General features: G+C 41.6%; 2 protein-coding genes across 3 annotated transcripts in view; one reads left to right on the top strand and one right to left on the bottom strand.

Moving 5' to 3' along the window:
* The window catches only part of lrrk1 (leucine-rich repeat kinase 1), a 186442-nt gene that overhangs the window by 69355 nt on the left and 95627 nt on the right, over window positions 1–21460 (bottom strand). For both annotated transcript variants that reach the window (XM_079663356.1, XM_079663357.1), the window contains exons 27-35: window positions 14114–14311; window positions 13871–14010; window positions 13497–13634; window positions 11703–11897; window positions 11099–11250; window positions 8735–8852; window positions 8094–8210; window positions 7655–7852; window positions 7332–7546 (exon numbers count right to left, since the gene is read on the bottom strand). In XM_079663356.1, coding sequence (XP_079519482.1) covers window positions 7332–7546; window positions 7655–7852; window positions 8094–8210; window positions 8735–8852; window positions 11099–11250; window positions 11703–11897; window positions 13497–13634; window positions 13871–14010; window positions 14114–14311 — 1471 coding nt within the window. The remainder of the gene's footprint in view (window positions 1–7331; window positions 7547–7654; window positions 7853–8093; window positions 8211–8734; window positions 8853–11098; window positions 11251–11702; window positions 11898–13496; window positions 13635–13870; window positions 14011–14113; window positions 14312–21460) is intronic.
* The window catches only part of LOC307028389 (uncharacterized protein), a 361942-nt gene that overhangs the window by 269788 nt on the left and 70694 nt on the right, over window positions 1–21460 (top strand). The window lies entirely within an intron of this gene.

Genomic DNA, 21460 nt, shown 5'->3' with positions numbered 1-21460 from the left:
TGTGCAGGGGAGCATCACATAATTCGACCTCAAGAGCTATATATAAAACGCCCTTAACTAGACTTCCAGTGAGCCTTTCCAGATGGTGGCATAGATAGAAAACTCTCCCAGTCAATTTGAGTTTAAAACCCCTTAAAAACACAATATCTTTAAATAGAATACACCAAAAGGATGAGTGGGGTTAAAGACAAGAAACCACTGGGGAAAACAAAAAAAACTACGACGAGGGAAAAGACAAGAAAAACGCGGAGACGGATGCGGGTAGTGAGGAGGAAGACATTTCCACGGCCAAAGCTATCCAAGACTTGGGCAGGGATATAAGCAAACACTCTCACTCCGTAAACATCCAGGAGCGACGCATGGTCAGGGACCCCGTGGCGTGCAGTTGGGACGCGCCGAGGCTCCTTCAGCTTCATAAACGGACGCAAAGTGCTTTCAACTGATTGCAATGTATTCCCATCGGTGGCGGTATTTGACGCTCATGGAAGCACCGCACCCGTTTATGTCGGCAGCACTTAAAGGCAATGTGAGCTATTCCCATTGGATAACGGAGAATTGTACGCCCGGAAGTAAGTATTCTCCTTACTGTCAATTGATTTGACATATCTCCACTAATCATCAACTCAAAAACACCAGATTTCCTTTGTTAATTAAATGACATTGATTGGTTTAAATTGTGTACAATGCTTTTGTGTTTTTCCCCTTCAATTCTGAGAAACAACTTGTTTTCTCTGAAATGTGGAGCGCCAAAGAGACTACACTACCCACAATCCCCAGCTACTGTTGTGACAACGCCTGTCCGCTTTGCGACAAACCCCGTGATTATTCTTCAAGCTCTGGGATTTGGATGTTGGAGTGGCAGTGCGCCAAGGTTACGCCGAGCATCAAGCTCTTTGAAATGGAACGAAACCATGGCAGACTATTCAAAACTGGACTCGAACGCCCCCCCAGAACTACACATGCTGGCTCTAGAGTGGCGAAGTCACGCCCATCTACTTCCGCCCCATGGGACCTGATTTCTGAAAAAATATGTATTGTAGTCAATAGAGAGAGAAAACGTATCTTTCGAACCCGTTTGAATTGTGCCATGAATTACACATATGATGTTTGTCAATCTTAAAAAATAATTTCCATGTCAAAAAAGTCACAGTTTGTCGTAAAACTGTTGAAATATAAGACTATGAAAAATACGCAACTAGAAAGACTACAAATCCCAGAATCCCGGTCCCGCATGCTGGCTCTTACGGAACCGACTAACTCCCCTTGTGTTTATGCACAGCTCTCAACATGCCCAGACTTGTAGTGATTTTCACCTCTTTTAATGCTTTTCACCTCATTCTGAAAGAAAGAAGTGAAATGTGCCAACGTGACGGCCGTCTTGGTGTGTGGTGCCAGACGGAAGAGGTAGTTCATTGAGCGCTTCACACAAAAAATGTGTTTTACGACACATTTTTTGTGTCATTGACTTCAATACATGATTTTTCAGAAATAAGGTCCCATGGAGGTCCCCCGGAAGGAGAGGGACTTCGCCACTCTATTGTGTTTCGCAACATGTTCTCGTCTCTACTGGGAATTGTAGTTTTAAAAGACGTTTTCGTTTTGCCCAAAATTAGAAGTTGCCAGTATTAAACTGTGTACAGCCCTGGAGGTTTAGGCGATAGGAAACAAATTGGTGTGTACAAATTTAAAACATGTAATTACTAAATGGGTGAAAATCGCTTGTATCCATAATGGGCAGCATTAATATATTATATTAATATAATTCTACTCCACTACAATTCAGAACATAACCTGGTATTTTTACTCCACTACATTTATTTTAGTTACTTTGCAAATTCTGATTAATGATGTGAAATATAAACAACCCTTAAAGCAGACTTTAGTTACACCTGAGTAAAATTCAGTGAAAGGTGATTGCCAAGTGCCAACAATCAGGAGAGATATTTGATTGTTGATGCTTGAGAAGACTAAACAGTTATCTGCAGATCTCTATATAGCAGGGCTATTCAACTACACATTCAGTTGGGCCAGATTTTATAACTACAAAATTCAGCTGGGCCAGACATTCAGCGGCCTGTAAAAAGCGGGTAGTGACACATTTTAAACCAACACATATTACTGCGATGAAAAACATGCAATTTTTATTCATTGTTCATCTAACAAAGGTAGGTCAAAAAGTGCATAAAAACACAACAAATTAGCATTAATTTAACAGAATCTGAAAAAAAAAGTGCACAGTTGTAGCATTACATTTGTTTGCTTTAGAAGTCAAATATTCAGGTTATGTTTTTTTAACCAGGCACGTCACAAAGTGCATTTACTGAATACAATAATAGCAGTCTTAATAAATGTCCTCACATACAAAAAAAACAGCTAAAGAGCTCCAATGCAACACAAAGAGGTAGTACTGTAGCAATATTTTTTCACCTTTCAATTAATAACAAAAAAATCATACGTTTTGGTCACATTTGTCCCAGACACATTACAAAGTGCACTTAAATGAATACAGAAAGAACTGTCAAACCCTTCAGTGCACAAACCCATAACAAGGGATAAGGGTAACTATATGAATGAATACTACACTACACGTCTACTATAGTAAACTAGGTGCTTACTATCACCTCATTTGTGATTTGTCATCGCTGACTTTCTCGATGGGAGAAGGGACATTTTTAGTTTTGAACAAGAGCAGTGATTTTTGGCTCATAGGATGTCAATGCAATCCTAAGACATTGGTGAAGAGTGCTGTCAGTCATGGAGCAGCGAGTGCTACTTTTGATTGAGTTCATGTGTGAAAAGCTTGATTCACATGTGTATGTTGATCCAAACATACTGAGCACACAGATCGCTACTTTCTGAACGTTAGGGAACTGCTGTTTTTTGACATCACTCCAAAACTTCGCTGGCCCGTTAGTGCGCTGCATGTCAATAAGTTCCAGTGTATATTTCCCCTTGTCGATGCAGGGGACCACTTTCTTTGCTCTGGTTGATACGTCCCCCTCTATTGCCACAGTGAAGGGGTCTCTGGCAAAGCCCATCATCACCTCTGTGGGCAGAGCAAGTCCATCCAATCGACCGGCAAAGTTCTCTTTCAACCTCGCAATGAAATTTGTCATCACATCCGTGATTTGTGCCGGAGATGTGATGTGTTTGGGGAACGTCGGAAAATGCAGCATCCGACCCGTGCTCAAGTCGGTAGCGAAAAGGTCCAGCTTGACTTGGATCTGCTCCACAAGATCAATTACCGTTTTGTCTCTGTTTACGCTTCAGAGTTGAGAGGGACATGTTTTAGAGTTGCTATCATAGGACCACCGTTACTAGCACCACTAGATGCACTTTCAAAAAACGTGCTGCGTTGTGGTTTGGTGGTTTCTATGCAACGCAGAGTGTTGCGTTCATGGTCTGTACTAGTTTAGGAATTTGGCTACGGGAGGCTGGGCCACCCTCGGGAGTTGGTTCTGGGCCGCATCCGGCCCGCGGGCCGCCAGTTGAATAGGCCTGCTATAAAGTATATTCATTAATCGTTATTCTCTACTAATAGTTAATCTACTAATAGTAATTTTGCACATCCCTTTCAAGATTTCAAGATTTTTTAAGGTTCATTGACATATCATATACACAACTACGGTGTAGTTATGCATTGAATGAAAAACTTGGGTCACAGGTTCCTCAACAGTGCATTACAAGACATCTATCAACATGTGTGTATACCTCCACCATTAAACTTATGGTCATATTCTGCACATTTCTTATTCTATCTACATACATAAGAGTATAATTAATGTGTATAATATCAGTTAAAATAAGTGCTTCAACATAGTTAACATTGCAGGAAAGCAATACATTAGACGTTAAGTAATTTGTCAGGCTTAATATTTATCTGTAGAGAGATACTCCCAAAGCTTTTTTCTTATTTGAAAGAAGACATTAACCTTAAGTATTCTTTAATGTGTTAATAAAAGTTTAGTTCGTTTGTCTGTTTTGCACCTCCTCCTATTAATATCTTTGTACATCCAGCACTAAACTGTTTTATTGTAGAGATCACTTATAGTATCTTCTTGATTTTTTTTATATTCTATATTTCTATCATTGACCTTCTACTTTCCCCCTATGAAAGTATGTACTATTAATATATTTTTCATCAAATAACATTATTCAACAAAAATAACATTATTCAACAAAAATAACATTATTCAACAAATATAATTCAATAACGTGCTTTAACTACTAGGCGGTGCACACAAGGTACACACAGCATACTAATAATAACTTGTTATTATTAGTGTAGGACACTTATGTATATATAACATCTGAAGATGTGTAGTTTTATTCATGTTTTTACATAATTGTACAGCATGTTGCTATACTATTTCTCATGTTTTACTTCTACACATTAATATCTGATTTGTAAAACATCACAGACAGAAAGGTATATCCGTCATTTAATGGTAAGCTATTGAAATTGTGATTCCATAGATGTGTCTCCCATCACCCAAATCCCCTGACTATTCTCTCAACTCAGTATTTACATTCTTATATTCAAAGAAAATCAGTAATATCTTTAAAAACGTGCATTGCGGCTAAAACATCCAAATCAGCGAGCTGAGGATCTTTCCTACGTCTGTTTCCGGTATTGTTCCTGTAATGAGAGTTCACATTTATGCTACATTGAAGGGTGGAATTGACAACACATCTTCAGAAACATAATTTGCTTCAGGTATAACTCAGAGCAATTAAAGTATACAAATATAAGTAATAAAAAGATAAAACACTGGCATGTAATTTACGTTGTTTTTCTTATGCTTTTGAATAATAGATGAGAGTAAAATCTACGTCAAGTTACAGCCCCGCCCACTTTTGGGGGAACCAACGCTGTCATTTGAATGGTGATCAAGCCTGAAGCCACAGAGATCTTCTTTTACTGTCCTTTCTTCTTAGAGGAAGTACAGAAACACGTAACTCTGGATTTGTTTTAATGTTTGAGGTGCAAACGACACAGCAGCTTTTTGGCATGTTAAAACTATTATTTTCTGCCTCGCTCATGAGAGTAACAGCTAGCGAAATTACAGCCTCGCCTACTGATTTTAATTTAACCATATATCGAGCCTGATTCTTGATTTCAAATGTGCGCTCTAAAATGATATTTATAAATGACTAATGTCATTATTATAAGCAAGACATTACATGGCAAAGATATGTAGAAAATAAACGTATTTGAGATACGTTCATAACAAACGTAACGTGGGAGAAAATACGTTTCTAGTTAAACGTAATTGAGAATGCAGTTTGGTTCTGTGGGAACGTAATTTTTAGGAGACAGGGTTGGACTTTTTTTGTATGAATTTATGTTTCATCCAATCACAGAGCTTGTTGACTTATCACGAGGTTTGTCAAAGCGGACATGCGTCGTCACAACAATTGCTGGGGATTGTGGGTACTGTAGTCTCTTTGGCGCTCCACATTTCAGAGAAAACAAGTTGTTTCTCAGAATCGAAGGGGAAAAACACAAAAGCATTGTACACAATTTAAACCTATAAATGTTGTTTAATTAACAAAGGTAATCTGGTGTTTTTGAGTTGATGAGTAGTGGAGATATCACTGTCAAATCAATCGACAATAAGGAGAATACTTACTTCCAGGTGTACAATTCTGCGTTATCCAATGGGAATGGACGTTCACATTGCCTTTAAGAGCTGCCAACATAAATGGAAGCGGTGCTTCCGTGAGCGTCAATTACCGCCGCCGATGGGAATACATTGCAATCAGTTGAAAGCTCTTTGCGTCCGTTTATGAAGCTGAAGGAGCCTAGGTGCGTCACAACTGCACTTCCTTGTGAAGAGTCTGGTTAATGCGCTCCTCCGCACCACAGCAGTAGCCCCGCTGCGACAGAGTCCAACAGAGAGGTAGGAGCTGCGGGACAGTAGCCTAGAAGCAGGGTTGGGTTGTAACGGAATACATCTAACGGTGTTACGTAATCAGAATACACAAATCAAGTAGGCTAACTGTATTCAGCTGGCGTTACATTTGAAAAACGAGTAATCTGATTACAGTTACTTTCGTAAACCTGAAGTGAATACATTTTGGAATACTTATTGGAATTATTGGTGGAAAAGTTTCCTCACAAAATGTAATATTCATTACCGGCAGAACTGTGTGCACACTGCACAGCGCTGCAGCATGTCTGTGAGCGAGAGAGAGATGCAGCATGTCTGTGAGGCCCCGCCCCCGCACGCAAGTGAGAGAGAGAGATCTCTTTTAAAATATATTGAAAGTTAGAAATGGAAATGTTTAGATAAAATGTGCAAGGTAACGTTTATGTAGCATCTATTTATTGTCGAAATTATGACATTTCATAACGGGATCGAATCAAAGTGAATGGCCTGCTGCTGCTGAATGCATGGGGCAAGTGACTGGAAACAGTTTTAAAAGTTATTACATCGTTTCAGATAATAAATAATAATGATAATTCATTCTATTTAGGGGCGCCTTTCAAAGCACCTAAGGACGCCTTACAATTCATAACATATTCCAAGGAAAGGTTTTAAGACAGTACAAAGAATGCAGTCCGGGTGATGTTTTTTATGTGGGGTGCAGATGAGAGGGAGCTGTCCAGAATGACACCAAGATGTTGTGTTTGAGTTCTTGATAAGCCATTAAAACAGTAAAATAAGTGTCTCCTGTTTACCAAAACGTACCCATCTGTTGTGGAAAAATAAAGCATTCCAAAATTATTCTAAAAGTAATCTGAAAAGGTTCTCATTAACTAATTTCTAGTTCCGGATTGTTTTGGTGTGAACGCACATTTTCGGAACTATATCGGAACTAAAGTGGGAAAAGTACACAAAACAGCGACCGTCTGTTAAACGTTATCGATTCAAACAGGAACGTTTTATTAATATTTTATTTCGAGCTATTGTCTTTAGTAAAAACAAAACTAGTCGAAGTGGAGATGCTCCCAGGGGAAGCTGATCCACCTTCAGGTGCTGGGACAGCTCGGTCTCTCTGCAGCTGTATGAGCCGCGGTCTGTGTGAACGTTGCTCCACAGTTGAATGCAGGGCCGTAGCTGCGTTTTTAACGGGCCTAAGATGATATTTAAAATGATTCACTTTTAATGAATGTACTGCTTGTTTCGTTGCTTGATAAGCTTGTGGACATAGTGTAGGTTTGTTTCTACAAGTACATTTTTAGGGACACAAAAGTTAGGGGGGCAGCTGGGGGGGCAAGGCTCTACAGTGAGGGGCATCTGCCGCCCTTTGCCCCCCTGTAGATCCGCCCCTGCATTAACAGTACTGTCAATATAAAAATGAATCTTCAGCAGAGCAATCGTCACCTGTAGTGGGCACAGAGCTGGTAGGAGGTGGCGTGGTAGAGCAGCAGTGTGTTGGCGTGGTCGTCCAGTGTCCACACCGCCTCCTCTCCCCATAGGCTGAAGCTTGTTGTCATGGATACAATGGAGGACGGCGGGCTGTAGGGATCGAGCCTTCGAACAGCCTGAAGACTCAGACAGTCAATGACCAGCACGCCTGGACCATTGGAGAGCCATAACTGAGGAACAACGGAAAGGGACAGTGTTGGAGACGGAGAGATCCTCAGGAGAGAGTGTTTATTTTGAAGCTACCTTTTAGGGACTCCTCAGAAGTTCCCTGCACCCACCTGGGATCCCCTACTGACCAGCACCATGCTGCTGACTGGGTAGGGCCTCTGCCTGGGGTCCGAGTCCTTCAGGGAGAACAGCGTCCTGTTGAGGGTGTGTGAGCACAGGTAGGTCTCCCCCTCCAGAGGGAGGTCCTCCAGCAGGCTGTACACTGCCACCAGGCCGTCAGACATCCCCGCAAACACTCTGGCCAGACTCTGAACAGACCAGGACGTTCACATTTTAATAATCATCACGTTTTACAGGCTGTGCACCTCTTTGGACTATTCATGACGCGGTGTAGAACCAAACTGTGGCAGTGTTAGCCTGAAGATAATTTGACGTTATCTGGTAATATGAACATTTATAAGCGGCTTATTTCTATAACATGAAAGATGTGCACGTCACACGGCCATTTAATTATTTGTGTGCGTGCGTGCATGCATGCATGCGTGTGACCTGTTCTTGGGCTGGAACAGGGAGCAGGCAGGTGATGATGGCTGGACAGGAAAAGTGTTTCTGGGGCTGGCTGAGCGGACACATATCCTTCAGACTGTAGATGAAAATCTCCTGCTCCTGTTACACAATAATAAACATACTTTCAAGACTTTAAGATGTTCAAATGAATATCTATCTTTGTGTTCAGAATACAGCTGGTTGGACTAGCTTAGCATAAAGTCTTAAGCTGGGCGATACAGCTGGCTGTAAGCAAGCTTAGAAATCTACTACCCACACTTATGGTTCACAAATATTCGCTGCACTGACACATTCATGACCCGCATGGTTGAAAGCATTTTAATATATGTTGTAAATAATTGAGAGAACACGATGACTCTTCGATCGCAAACACTAAAAAGCATTCTGGCCTCTTTCATTAAAAACCTTTCACAAGAAAACAAACTCTCAAAAGATGATTGACTTAAGCACCAGGCGGAGCACTCTGGTTCCAGAGTGTCTCAGTGTTACAGATCCCGAGAAGCCATGCTATTGTGGTTCATCCAAACATTGAGAGCGAGTCCCCCCCCCCCCCCAGGAGCATGGCGAGGTCACTAGTACTGTGAAATATAAATATAAATAAAGCAGAAAAAGGTGGTGTGTACCTCAGTGGCCATCCATAGAATGTTACCCATCTTCATCTGACAGCTGACCCTGCTGCCTGCACAGCTCATCCTCTTCACTTCCATCTGCCCCTTCTCCACATTCACCACACTGTAGCTCCTGCACAACACACACAGCAATACACAGAGTTGGTGTGGAAATGCCCCTGCCAACCTGAGCAGTGATCAGATGCACCGCTGGTTATCCAGGTGCTGTCCACAACAAAAGAAAATAACGATCTTGTGAGTGTGAGTTAGTTTCGTGTGTGCAGGGTTTAAAGAAAAAACGGTGTAAAAACCGAAGCGCAGCTAGAACGTGCGTGGACAATAAATCAAATTGTATTTAAATAGCCCAATACCAAAATTACACTTACAAGGGGGGCTTAGTGTTTGAAGCATACCCACAAGCTATTAACACTCTCCAGCAACATTCGGCTGCAGAGTTTGTAAAATACTTTGTTCATTTTGGTTACTTCACGGTACTTTTTTTGGCAAATGTATTGTACACATGAAATGTATTCAACCACACTGTGTGAAAACAGTTTTGGCTTAAAAAGAAAATCAAAACGTGACGAAAACAAGTCAAAGAGAATAGAAAAAAATCAAGCAGGCAGAAGCTGGATTTCCAATATATATGAATATAGCCTACTGTAGGCTACAGCTTTCAATGTTTTTATGAAATATATAAGCCCATGTTGTCTGTGCTGCATTTAATATCACATTAAGAATATGGATAAATCCGGGTTAGCAACTTATAACTAAATTATCTATTTTTCTATGGATGCATATGATTTTTGAACATGTGTTTTGGGTGTTTGTGTTTAGGCATTCTGTGAATAAAGGGGCATCATAAATTAAGATTATTCATTTGTAGGGATGTAACGATATACTGAATATCGCGGTATCGCGGTAAATAAACGTCCCAATACCGTCGTGAGACTGACAAAACCTACTGCGATTTAAAAATCCTACCGCGATTTTTTTTTTAAACCTTTATTTAACCAGGTGTTCCCATTGAGATCATCGATCTCTTTTTCAAGAGAGACCTGTCCAACATGGCAGCAAGTAGGTTACAACATGAACATAAAACAATAGATAACACAAAAGGACATCGTATTTACAGGGCTACATTTACACACCTAGAGACATTGACAAGTACCAACAGTATATTTATATCTCGCCCTGTCAATAAGCCTCACCTTCTTGGCAAAAACTGTATTGTTTTTGAAGTGGTGGAGAGACCATGCACAGTTTGACCCACTGCTGTCACCCATGGCCAAAGCACATCTCTCCGTCCCACTGAGGTGGCGTTAGACTTTTTCGCTGTCCGTCATTTTTGACAGACAGGATCGTAAAATATCCGTCATAATCCCTTATTACCCGTCGGGTCTGAACAGTTCACGAGAGAGCACGCTGTTATGCCGTGTGTGCATGCACCTCGCGGGAGCGCGCACAGCGTAAAGCAAAACCTCCCAGACATGTATTGATCTGTACGGCAAAGTACGGTTTGGAAACTATATCATTTCCTTTTGGAGGGCATGCATAACACGGTATAACACCAGAGCCTCGCTGCGGGGAAACGATGGCGCTGTTCCGAGTTTGTTCTAATCTGTCAAAAATGACAGACTGCTTTCAGATTTTTCCGTCATTGTTAAATAAAATATTCGGTTAACGCGACCACTGGTGTCCCAGCAACATCAGTACCAAGCGAAAACGTTTTTTCCAGAGCAGGGGATATTGTAAATGCCCAAACATCCCAGCTTATAAATACCTGGAAATGTGGATATTCTCATAATAAAACCTTTCTGATGATGCTGAGTGAGTGACTAGTGAGTTTGAGTTGAGTTCCTTGAAAAACTAAAGTGAAACTTGATTTATTTTATTGCAGGGTCTGATTATTAAATGTCCTTGTTTATTTGTGACACAAAGAAAATGCCTACTTTTTTTGGTAGTACTAGTAGGTACAAAAACACTGGTTTTCTTGTTCCAGTCTGTTACTGTCACTTTGTTTTTGACACTTTAAAATACTGCTATCCTACTAAAATGCTGTACAAATCAGATTTATTATGTAATAAAGAAACATTTTCCGAGAAAAAAAATGTTTTAACATTTTTATTTTCGCGATAAATACCGTACAGTGGACTTGTTATCGCGATATTATCGTACCGTGAGTTTTTGGTATCGTTACATCCCTATTCATTTGTCTACTTTCTCTTTCTGACATTGTTAGGTGACAAAATCCCACATTCTTTTGTGACAAGATGTTGCATTTTAAAAAGGATAGAAAATAATAAATAACAGTTGTTATGTACTTTATGCGCACAGCATTGAAGGAAGAAGTTATCCGACTAAAGGTCTGAAACACACCTGCTGTCCTTGTCTCCATCCCAGAACACAGCGCTGTGTCCCTGCAGCGGTGAGAGGAAGAGCTGCGAGTGGCTGCCGGCCAGCAGGAGGTACCGGAGGCAGGGGAAGCTGGGCTCCTGCATCCGTTTCACACACTGCAGGGCCACCGGCCTCTACACACACACACACACACACACACACACACACACACACACACACACACACACACACACACACACACACACACACACACACACACACACACACACACACACACACACACACACACACACACACACACACACACACACACACACACACACACACACACACACACACACACACACACACACACACACACACACACACACAGTTAACAGTGTTAACTGGGAGCGTGTATCACATAAATGTGGCACACACTGTACCATTTAAAGAGAACATGATACCCCACAAGAGTCCACCTGACCCTTACCCTGGGTCTGTGTGAGGGTGGAATAGACTTTCTTATTATGTTGGTAATGTCCATTTCATACAGAGCAGAGCAACGGGAAAACAAGTGAGTTTTTGATAAATCAATACAAAATCAATAATAAATCAATACAAATAAAGAAGCTGGGAGACGCACCTTCTCAGGCTTGGTGTCCCAGCACTCAGTCAGCAGGCTGTGGAGGCAGCAGAACTGGACCTCCTCTGGGCTGCCCAGCAGCGGCCGGATGCCTTTGGAGAGCTTCTTTGCGATCTGAAGCTGGTGGTGTCCCAGCAGTGGCCTCTGCCCAGACAGCAGCTCATACAGCACCATACCATAGGAGAACATGTCCACCTGTGTGCAGTGATGAGAAGAGACAAAACAGGCACATCAAGGTCAGGATCAGAGTTAGGTTGCTGAAACGAAAAACAATCCTCACTGACCCATGGGTTTCTGTTCTGTGTGAGTTTTGGGGGAAATACTATCATATTGAATTGGGGAAAACAAAAACACCATACATACTTGTCCCGAAAAATTCCAAGGCAATATGGAGGATCCTGAGATTATATTCATAGTATATTTTATTAACTGTAGAAATATAAAATGTAATAATGATTTGCTATGTTTGACAGATACACAGGACAACAGGTGAGTCACGGCCCGTCCACACGGCGGCATGCGTTGAAGCTTCAGCGCTTCTGCCCGTTCACTTTGAATGGGGTGACGTCACGCTTGGCCGGACTACATTGTGGTTCCGTCGCTTTGCTCGCTTCAAAAGTTGAGCAATGTTCAACTTTTGAAGCTTCGACGGAAGCGTCAGACAATTAAATCATATGCCAGTACAAGCTCTAGCCAATCAAACTGCGTGCTTGTGTGTCCGGGGCGGGAGATCATGTGATTGGTTGTTGGTCGAGTTTCAGACATGCCCACCGGCAAGCTTCAACGCACAACGCCGTGTGGACGCTGCGTAAGGGGAGTACCTATAGTCAGGGGTCCACATAACTTTTTGGGTGAATTACTCAGATGAGTACCAGGAGACAGCGTTTGGTACTCACCCCACACGAAGCGTGGTGTTAATAAGTGCAGTCTCCCTCACTGTCCTCCTCAGTGTCTCCTTCACTGTCCTCTATTTACACTTCTTGCATGGTAGATGATGAAGAGATGCTGCAGTCTTCCTCACTGTCCTCCTCAGTGTCTCCTTCACTGTCCTCTATTTACACTTCTTGCATGCTAGATGATGAAGATGCTGCAGATGCACCTCCCTGTCCCTGGTTAAGCCTCCCATTTGCTTTCTCCAAAACGTGTTGCCAAAACTGTGAAGTCCTTGCATTTGCTGAGGCCAAGTTGAAGGATCAGGGGGTTACGTATTGTAACCCTAGTTCTATAAGCACAGATGGAGCCCTCTACGGGACTCTATGGGTACTACTCTCATCAATGATACGCGAGCGTTCACACACTGAAGTTGTATAAACCTAGCCGGCCAATCAGGAGGCCAAATCTGTCGTCCAGTGATCTAAGCCTCTGCCTCCTGTAAAGCTTCACAGGTCCGTCGGTTATGGCCTGCGGCTCGGCCAGCTCTCAGTTCAATCAGTCCAAGAAAGTCTGAAGATTTTTTGCAGGGAACAAAACGCCAAAGTGGCTGCTTAATGTATTTTAGTTTTCTGGACATATCTAATAGTTTACTGCACTGAGTGTTGACAATAATCACGTGTAGACGAAATATGTGTTTTGTTTTGATGACCTATCAGGTACGCAAAGGCGCGCAGTGACACAAGTGATGTTACGCATTTCAGATGTTGCCACACATGCGTACCTGGGTTATGTGCACCCCTGTCTATAGTATCTACCTTACATGAGTCTTCTCGTTTTGTTTTGGCAGACATCAGCAGCCATACTGTTCCTTTTCCTACTGTACTGCTTCACACATCTAATGAAGCAGATTAAGTTCAGTACCTTCTCATCGTATACGATGCCCGGTCGGATCTCAGGAGCCTGGTAACCCGGCGTGCCCTCGACCCCCAAGGCTCCCTCATGGAAGGTTTGTCGAGAAATACCATAGTCAGAAAGTTTAATGTTAACCGGATCTTGAACCTGGAAGAAGATACACAAACAACTGTTTGTTTTCTAAGAAAACAGAAATTGGTCATATGATTCAAGTTTCTAATGAAAGCATTTTGAATGCCTGTCCCTGTCTTGACAATCTCTGTTGGACACTGACAGCAAGCACACCAAGTAAAATAAGCTGTGACTATCTTAACACATAAATAATGTTAATACATAATGAAGACATGTAACCAAAATAACATGTATGTAACCCATTCACAGACCTCCAGAGACCACACCAGGATGTTGTCAGATTTGAGGTCACAGAAGATGATGCTCTTCCTGTGAAGGTATGCCAGTCCTGTGGCAATCTGATAGGCTACTCTAAAGGTTATCATGTGACCGAGGGGCATGTATCTGGAGCCTACAAGGGGAAAACATAACGATCATGTTCCACTATTAACATAGCAACAGGTTATAAGATCAACTTCAGGAGATAATCACATGATGCAGTTCCTTCTCCATGCCTTTGCGCTTCTCCTCCAGCACAGTGTTAAGGCTGCCCAGGGGGGCTAACTGCAATGCGAAGCACAGGGGGTGGATGCTGATGCCCAGCAGAGAGACGATGCAGGGATGCAGCAGAGAGTGCAACATACTGGCCTCCTGGCGAAACTCAGAGAAGCTCCGACAGGCATCTGCAGACTGCAGGTGTTTCAGCATGGTGTCTGAGGGAAGAAGGAATAGAACCAGAGGAAGCAACACAGTTTAGAGCAGTGTTTCTCAAACTTTTTCATACCAAGGACCACTTAACCAATAAAAAAACACTCGCGGACCACCTAACTCCACGAATATCAAAAAACACATCGTTTTTCTAGAACAGATTACAAATCGCCTGAAAATGGTACAAACAAGTGGCAACATGTGTGACGAAGGTGTTGCGCTGGGCTATATCATGAGAGTGAAACTTAACCTTGCTCCATTGTGGAGATATTCCCACGAGAGTGGGGAAAACTTAAATTATTTTTTTTATTTTAAATGTGAAATGTTACCAATATACTCATGGACCACCAGTGGTCCGCGGACCACACTTTGAGAAGCACTGGTTTAGAGGATACATATGGGGTACATAAAGAATAGATGTCTGCTGCAATGAAAGCAATACTAAAAGCTCCAAATATTATATGTTTACATGCTTTAATCTAAATTCAATCAAAGCCCATTATCACAAAACACGTTTGTCCCAGTGGGCTTTACAGATTAAAAACAAACAACATTTTTCTGTAATAAAATTACAGAAAAATGAAAAGATACGATAATGTGTGAGATACAAATTTCGGGCAGGAAATGCGTGCAAATGCTGTAAGCTGCGTACATTTGTTGCTGAACTTCGCTGAAAATGCAGAAAAAGCTGAATATGTTAATAGCTGAATGGTCTCTGTAGCTGCTTTTACAGATGTAGCACTGAATTTCGGACTCCAGCTTACAGCTTCCTGCCTACTACCTGCCAAATACCAGTATAGAGGAATGTTAAGCCCTCCCACTATTTTCCAAGAGGGCGTTGCCAGATTTTCAATTTCAGGTTTTAACCAGGAGATGGCGCTTCATTCACAAATACAGAAAGACAAGTTTCATGGAATTTCAGTTGTGTTTTGAAGAGCATTTGAACACATAAATATTTTAGATCAACTAAAGTATATCTAATCTTGTAATTCAATAATATATAGTCTTTATATATTAAATAATCATAATGTAAATGTTTACATTACACTTCTTTATTTGTTATGCTCATACTTTAACCTTTACAATCGTTTGCTTTAATATGCAGTATATTTTTGTGTTTGCTTCCTCCTGCTCCCTTTCGGACACATACTGTATGATTTATTATTAATATGAAGATATTATTAAGATAAGATAAGATGTTACTTTATTGATTGAACATTTTAGTTTAGAATGTGCTGTCCCACGGTAATTCAGAAGGCTCACAGGTCACATTCCGACCATTATTTAAAACAATAGGTGCTTTCACACTGTCTACAGTTTGATTTGTATACAGTTTTCGAATTACCCATTTGCTTTCGGGGAGCCCTATTTTTCAGAGCACATCCTGCTACTAAATATGTCACACGCACGCTCTGTTGACTGGCGCAGCAGCGCGGATGCGATCAATTGCTATAAAAACACTCTTCTACTAATACAGACGGTGTCACTATGCCGGCGGATGTGGCCGTTGTTGAAGCCTCTTCAGGCTCCGCATCGGCAGGCCTCTCCCTCGGTTTGGAGCTGTCAAGCTCGACCCTAACGCCGCTTACAGCCGGCCAACTAAAAGTTGTTTTCCGTTCACGTTGTCATTTTTAGACTCCTTCGCTTCTTTGCTTGTGAATCCAAAAGCTGTGACGCTTGGCTGTTTTCGTTTTGCCATATTTTTTTATTACACAGCCAGAGTTAAAAAAAATATATCAATATGAACATTTCAAATACCGCGCCGGCATCACCGCCATAACCATAGCAACGTAAGTAAGAATGCAGCGCCGCCACGTACAGATGGCAACACCCAGACATATTCACAAATATAAAACAAACATTCAGAAACTGTAATGAACAATAACTATTATTTATTTCAAGAACTGTTATTTACAGAAACTCAACATTTCTAATCTGTGTGACACAAATATGCACGACTGTTTTGGGCTCCCCCTATTTATCTCAAAGTCAGCTTTCAGGGGAGCTCCCTCCCTCTTCGGGGGAGCCAAGCTCCCCCTAGCTCACCCCCATTTCGAACAGTGTCTGTGGCTGAATGGCCAGCGATTAGGTTCGGCGCATTTATCATAGGTGATCAGAGCTAACTGCCTGCCGTCAGATTTCATTTAAAAAACAGATCTGATTTTAAGACTATTTCTGCGCTCATAAAGAATGATAAGAATAAGAATAATGCGTATTGAACTGGTTTCATTAATTAGTGAGTTTATTTAACACTAGAACCGCCAATCGGGTCAATTTGTGTGATGTGTGTTGTGTGTGTGCAATGTAACTTTTTTTCAATAAAATATTAAAGTCTCCCAGTCCGTGACTTTTCCTGAAAGTGTGTTATGTAGCACCCTATGTTGTTAAAAATTGCATTCTAATAGCGGGATTTGACGGGTTTAGGTAGGCCTATACAAAAACCTCTGGCGATTCTAGTGTTAAGGTAATTAGGTACAGTAGAAGCCCTTTTTTTTATCAGTAACGAATTTAGCAGTTGAACATAAAAGTCAACTAACTGAGGGTCACTTGCAATGACAGTGTTGTGTCTAACTGTAAGCTTGTCACTCAGAGTAACCTACCGTTAATTTAGCTGCTGGAGAAGAAAGATCAAGGGGGGAGGGGGGGAGAGAGCTGTGGTTGATGGGCCATTAGTTGTGTAAATACACAGCTGAGAGCTGCCGTTTCATTCAGACTGTTTAAAAAACGGTAACAACGGACTATTTTTCTTAGCGGATGCATGTCAATTTAAATCAATACATACAACTATTTTTTAAATCAATACATACAACTATTTTTTAAATCAATAAAAACATTTTCTAAATTCATAAAAGCATTTCAATTAATATTGGGAGTCATGTCGTTACTTTGTTGAGAATGTGGCCGTGTAATAAGCGGGATAATTTGCAGCGACTTGTTCCTTATGGGGAAAATAACACCCGTCATGTGTGTGTAGTAGAGGTGTGTGTGGTTAAAACACTTTCATGAAGTGAAGGAATTTCCTTCTATAAAACAGCTGTGGGCAGCAGTGAGTGTCACGGACATTAATTCATAGATCAAGGCAGACTGGTGCACACACTCTCCTGTCCTGCCAGGTGACACGCCCGTTCTAAGCCGTGTCCCTCACTCCTCACATCCCAAGCATCCCCGAAAAGTGTAATATGTTGTTACATCTCAGATGTTATGTTTCAGTTGTGCTCTGTCTATGTTCAGTGATGCAAACTTGTCAAATTTCGGCGAAATTCGCCGTTTTGAATCCAAAATAAGTCGTTTGTGTGATTCATGTAGATCTGCAATACAAATATTTTTGGGGTATGGGGGGGGCTGGGACCCGGAGTAATCTGCGGCCGTGAGCTGTTATGTGCCATCATGACATCCATGGTGTTCTTTTCTTATATATTATAATGACGTACGAGCTGTGTGCTCGAGTCTTCCTGCCTGTCGGCTCTGCTCATGGATGTATAATAAGGCTCTGCTGCTCCGAGATGATGGTCTAGCTTCAGCAGCTATATTACCTATGGGTGCGTTCGTTAATATTAACTGTGCGTCCGGAGTCACTGTGGCACAGACTGGACCGCTGGTGAACAGCCGTTAGAACGGGCCGTTCAGGTGTTCAGAGCAGAGCTCCCTGTTGGAGCGGCAGAGCGTGATGTGAACTGAAAAGTTTTTCTGTGGCAATATTATTTAAGGAATCGTTGAGCTAGCTAGCTAGCATACATTGTCACTATCTGCTAACGTTAGCTTTAGCCTTCTATTTCTAATAGTTTTTTTCATAGGCTATAAACAGAGGTGGTATAAGTATATATATATTGTACTTGAGTAAAAGTAGAAGTACTCAGATCTTGTACTTGAGTAAAAGTAGAAGTACTCAGGTCTTGTACTAGAGTAAAAGTAGAAGTACTCAAATCTTGTACTTGAGTAAAAGTAGAAGCACTCAGGTCTTGTACTTGAGTAAAAGTAGAAGCACACAGATCTTGTACTAGAGTAAAAGTAGAAGTACTCAAATCTTGTACTTGAGTAAAAGTAGAAGCACTCAGGTCTTGTACTTGAGTAAAAGTAGAAGCACTCAGGTCTTGTACTTGAGTAAAAGTAGAAGCACACAGATCTTGTACTAGAGTAAAAGTAGAAGTACTCAGGTCTTGTACTTGAGTAAAAGTAGAAGTACTCAGATCTTGTAATTGACTAAAAGTAATAGTCCCAGAGTGTAGGAATACTCTGTTACAGTAAAAGTCCTGCATTCAAAATGTTCCTCAAGTAAAAGTAGAAAAGTATTATCATCAAAATATAGTGAAAGTAGCGACAGTAAAAGTAGTCATTGTGCAGATTGGTCCATTTCAGAATAATATATATGATATGTTTTATAATGATTGATCATGAAAGTGTTCTCAAAGCTGGTAAAGGTGCAGCTAGTTTGAATGACTTTGTATACTGCAGGGTAGCTTGTGGATTTACTCCAGGTGGAACTAAAATCTGATTTAACACTTGATTATATTTCACTTAATTAATCCAGATCTGTGAAGTAACTAAAGGTATTAAATACATGTAGTGGAGTCAAAGTACACCATGTACCTCTGAACTGTAGTGGAGTAGAAGAACAAAGTAGCAAAACATTGAAATACTTAAATAAAGTACTAGTATCTCAAAATTGTGCCCAAGTATAGTACTTGTTGAGTTTATGAACTTAGTTACTTTACACCATGTGGCTATAAAGATAAAAAGACTTAAGCCTTGCACAGAGGCATGAAAATACATTTTCAAAATGCTCAACAGTGCTGCCAAAATTATAAACTGACTGCTACACAATTTAAAATAAATGCTTTTATATATTTCTATTTTGTGACTCTTTGGCATTTCTGTTATTATTAACACTGCTGCTTTAGTTGTTCTGACTGCTAAAATCCTCTGTCATTCCGTGGGGTGGGGGAGCCGGGGGCTCGGATCCTTGTCACCTTTTTCATACCTGATGAGTTTGCATCCCTGTATGTTAAAAAGCCTCAGTCACCTTAATTCATGTAATAAAAACATCTCAGGTCAGTAACACTCAAAGCTAAATGTGCAATACCATGTTCAGCTATGTTACAATTTATAATGTTATTGTTGTTACATCAGAAGATGTACATATTGAAATGATTTCTTAACTTACAGTAGGCTATTTTTTACAATGTGTGTTGGAAGGATTTATTAAATTACAATGAATATTGTCATTGTTGAAGGCTTTTAGAGAAGGGTGAACTATAAGCCTGAATTACATAACATTTTAGGCTGAAGGAGTTAAATATCAAATGTACGTAGTAGTATACTGTAAGTAAAAGTATTAGTACAGTAGTATTAGTAGTAGTAGTAGTAGTAGTAGTAGTAGAAGTAGTCTTAGTAGTTGTAGTAGTAGTAGTAGTAGCAGTAGTAGTAGTAGTAGTAGTAGTGATGGTGGTAATAGTAGTAGTGATGGTGGTAATAGTAGCAGTAATGGTAGCTGTTCTAGTAGTAGCAGTAGTAGTATTAGCTGTAGTAGTAGTAGCAGTAGCAGCTGTAGTAAAAGTAGTTGTAATAGTAGTATTAGAGTAGTTGTAGTAATAGTAATAGTAGTAGTAGTAGTAGTAGTAGTAGTAGTAGTAGTAGTAGTAGTAGTAGTAGTAGTTGTTGTTGTATGAGTAGTAGTGATAGTAGTAGAAGTATTAGTAGTAGTAGTAGTAGTAGTAGTAGTATGTATGTGTGTGTGTGTGGGGGGGCTTTTATTTAGAAAAATAATCCCTCTTCCAGCGCTTCCTGTAAAGCTACAGGAAAACTACAGGGCTTTTATTTCTGAAGGGGTGTGTTGTTGGGGGGATGAGAGGGGGAGAAATACAAAGCTATCCTTGTGTGTCTGTAGCTGTGTCTGTGGGTGTTTCTCAATGTCGAGGAAACACATCTGTGTGTTTTTTGTGTTTTGTGTGTAAAATGTGGAGATGGCAGCAGTTTGTCTAAAGTTTACTTCTTTCTGGTCTGTAGAAAGATCCGGGCAAATTTAACATGGAAGTCTATGGGGAAGCTTGGTGGACTTTTTGTCAATCAGATCACTGTTGGGCAATATAAAATCTAAAACGGCCTGAAAATGTACCAAAACTTAAACGTTGATAATTCAACAACTGTAAAGGATATCAGAAATAAGTTAATACAAGTGTAATAGCTGAAGGTCTTGTGATCGTTGGAATGAAGTCTGTAGCTGATCATTTACTGAGGGAGTAGCATTTTAAACATGGTGTAGGTAAAAGAGGATTTGAAGGTTCCGCCCATTGGGTTGCATTGTAAAAATAGAAGTTTAAAAGCTGAATATTGTAAAAAGTATAAATGTCCCTCTCTGAAGAACCGGCACCTTACCGTGGTAGAGAGGTTTGTGTGCCCTGATGAACCTGGGGGCTGTGTTGTCTGGAACCTTGTGTTCCTGGTAGGGTCTCCCATGGCAAATTGGTCTCAGGCAAGGGGCCAGACTAAGATTGGTTCACAAGACCTCATGAAAGACGACACACGAAGTGAGGATACCCGGCCCGGAGGAAGCCCGGGGCCCCGTTCTGGAGCCAGGCCCAGAAGGAGGACTCGTCGGCGAGCGTCTGGTGGCCGGGCTTGCCACGGAGCCCGGCCGGGCACAGCCCGAAAAGGCGACGTGGGCAACACCTCCGCTTCTCCGTCCCGCGGGCCCACCACCTACGGGAAACAGCGATGGGGTCGGGTGCGCTGCCAGAAAGGTGGCAGTGAAGGCAGAGGGTCTCGACGGACCAGACCCGGGCGACAGAAGCTGGCTTTGGGGACGTGGAACGTCACCTCTCTGGGGGGGAAGGAGTCGGAGCTTGTGCGGGAGGTGGAGCGTTACCAGTTGGATCTGGTTGGGCTCACCTCTACGCACAGCGTCGGCTCTGGAACCTTACTTCTGGATAGGGGTTGGACTCTATTCTTCTCCGGAGTTGCTCAAGGTGTGAGACGCCGGGCGGGTGTGGGGATACTCACAAGTCCCCGGTTGGGTGCTTCGTTGATGGAGTCTACCCCAGTGGACGAGAGGGTTGCCTCCCTACGCCTGCGGGTTATGGGGGGGAAAACTCTGACTGTTGTGTGTGCTTATGCACCCAACAGCAGTTCAGAGTATACGGCCTTCTTCGAGACCCTGG

The sequence above is a fragment of the Notothenia rossii genome (genome assembly GCF_949606895.1).
Source record: "Notothenia rossii genome assembly, chromosome: 2".
In the NCBI taxonomy this organism is placed as follows: Eukaryota; Metazoa; Chordata; class Actinopteri; order Perciformes; family Nototheniidae; genus Notothenia; species Notothenia rossii.
The sequence above is the reverse complement of the archived record's forward strand: the minus strand, read 5'-3'. Positions and strand labels throughout refer to the sequence as shown.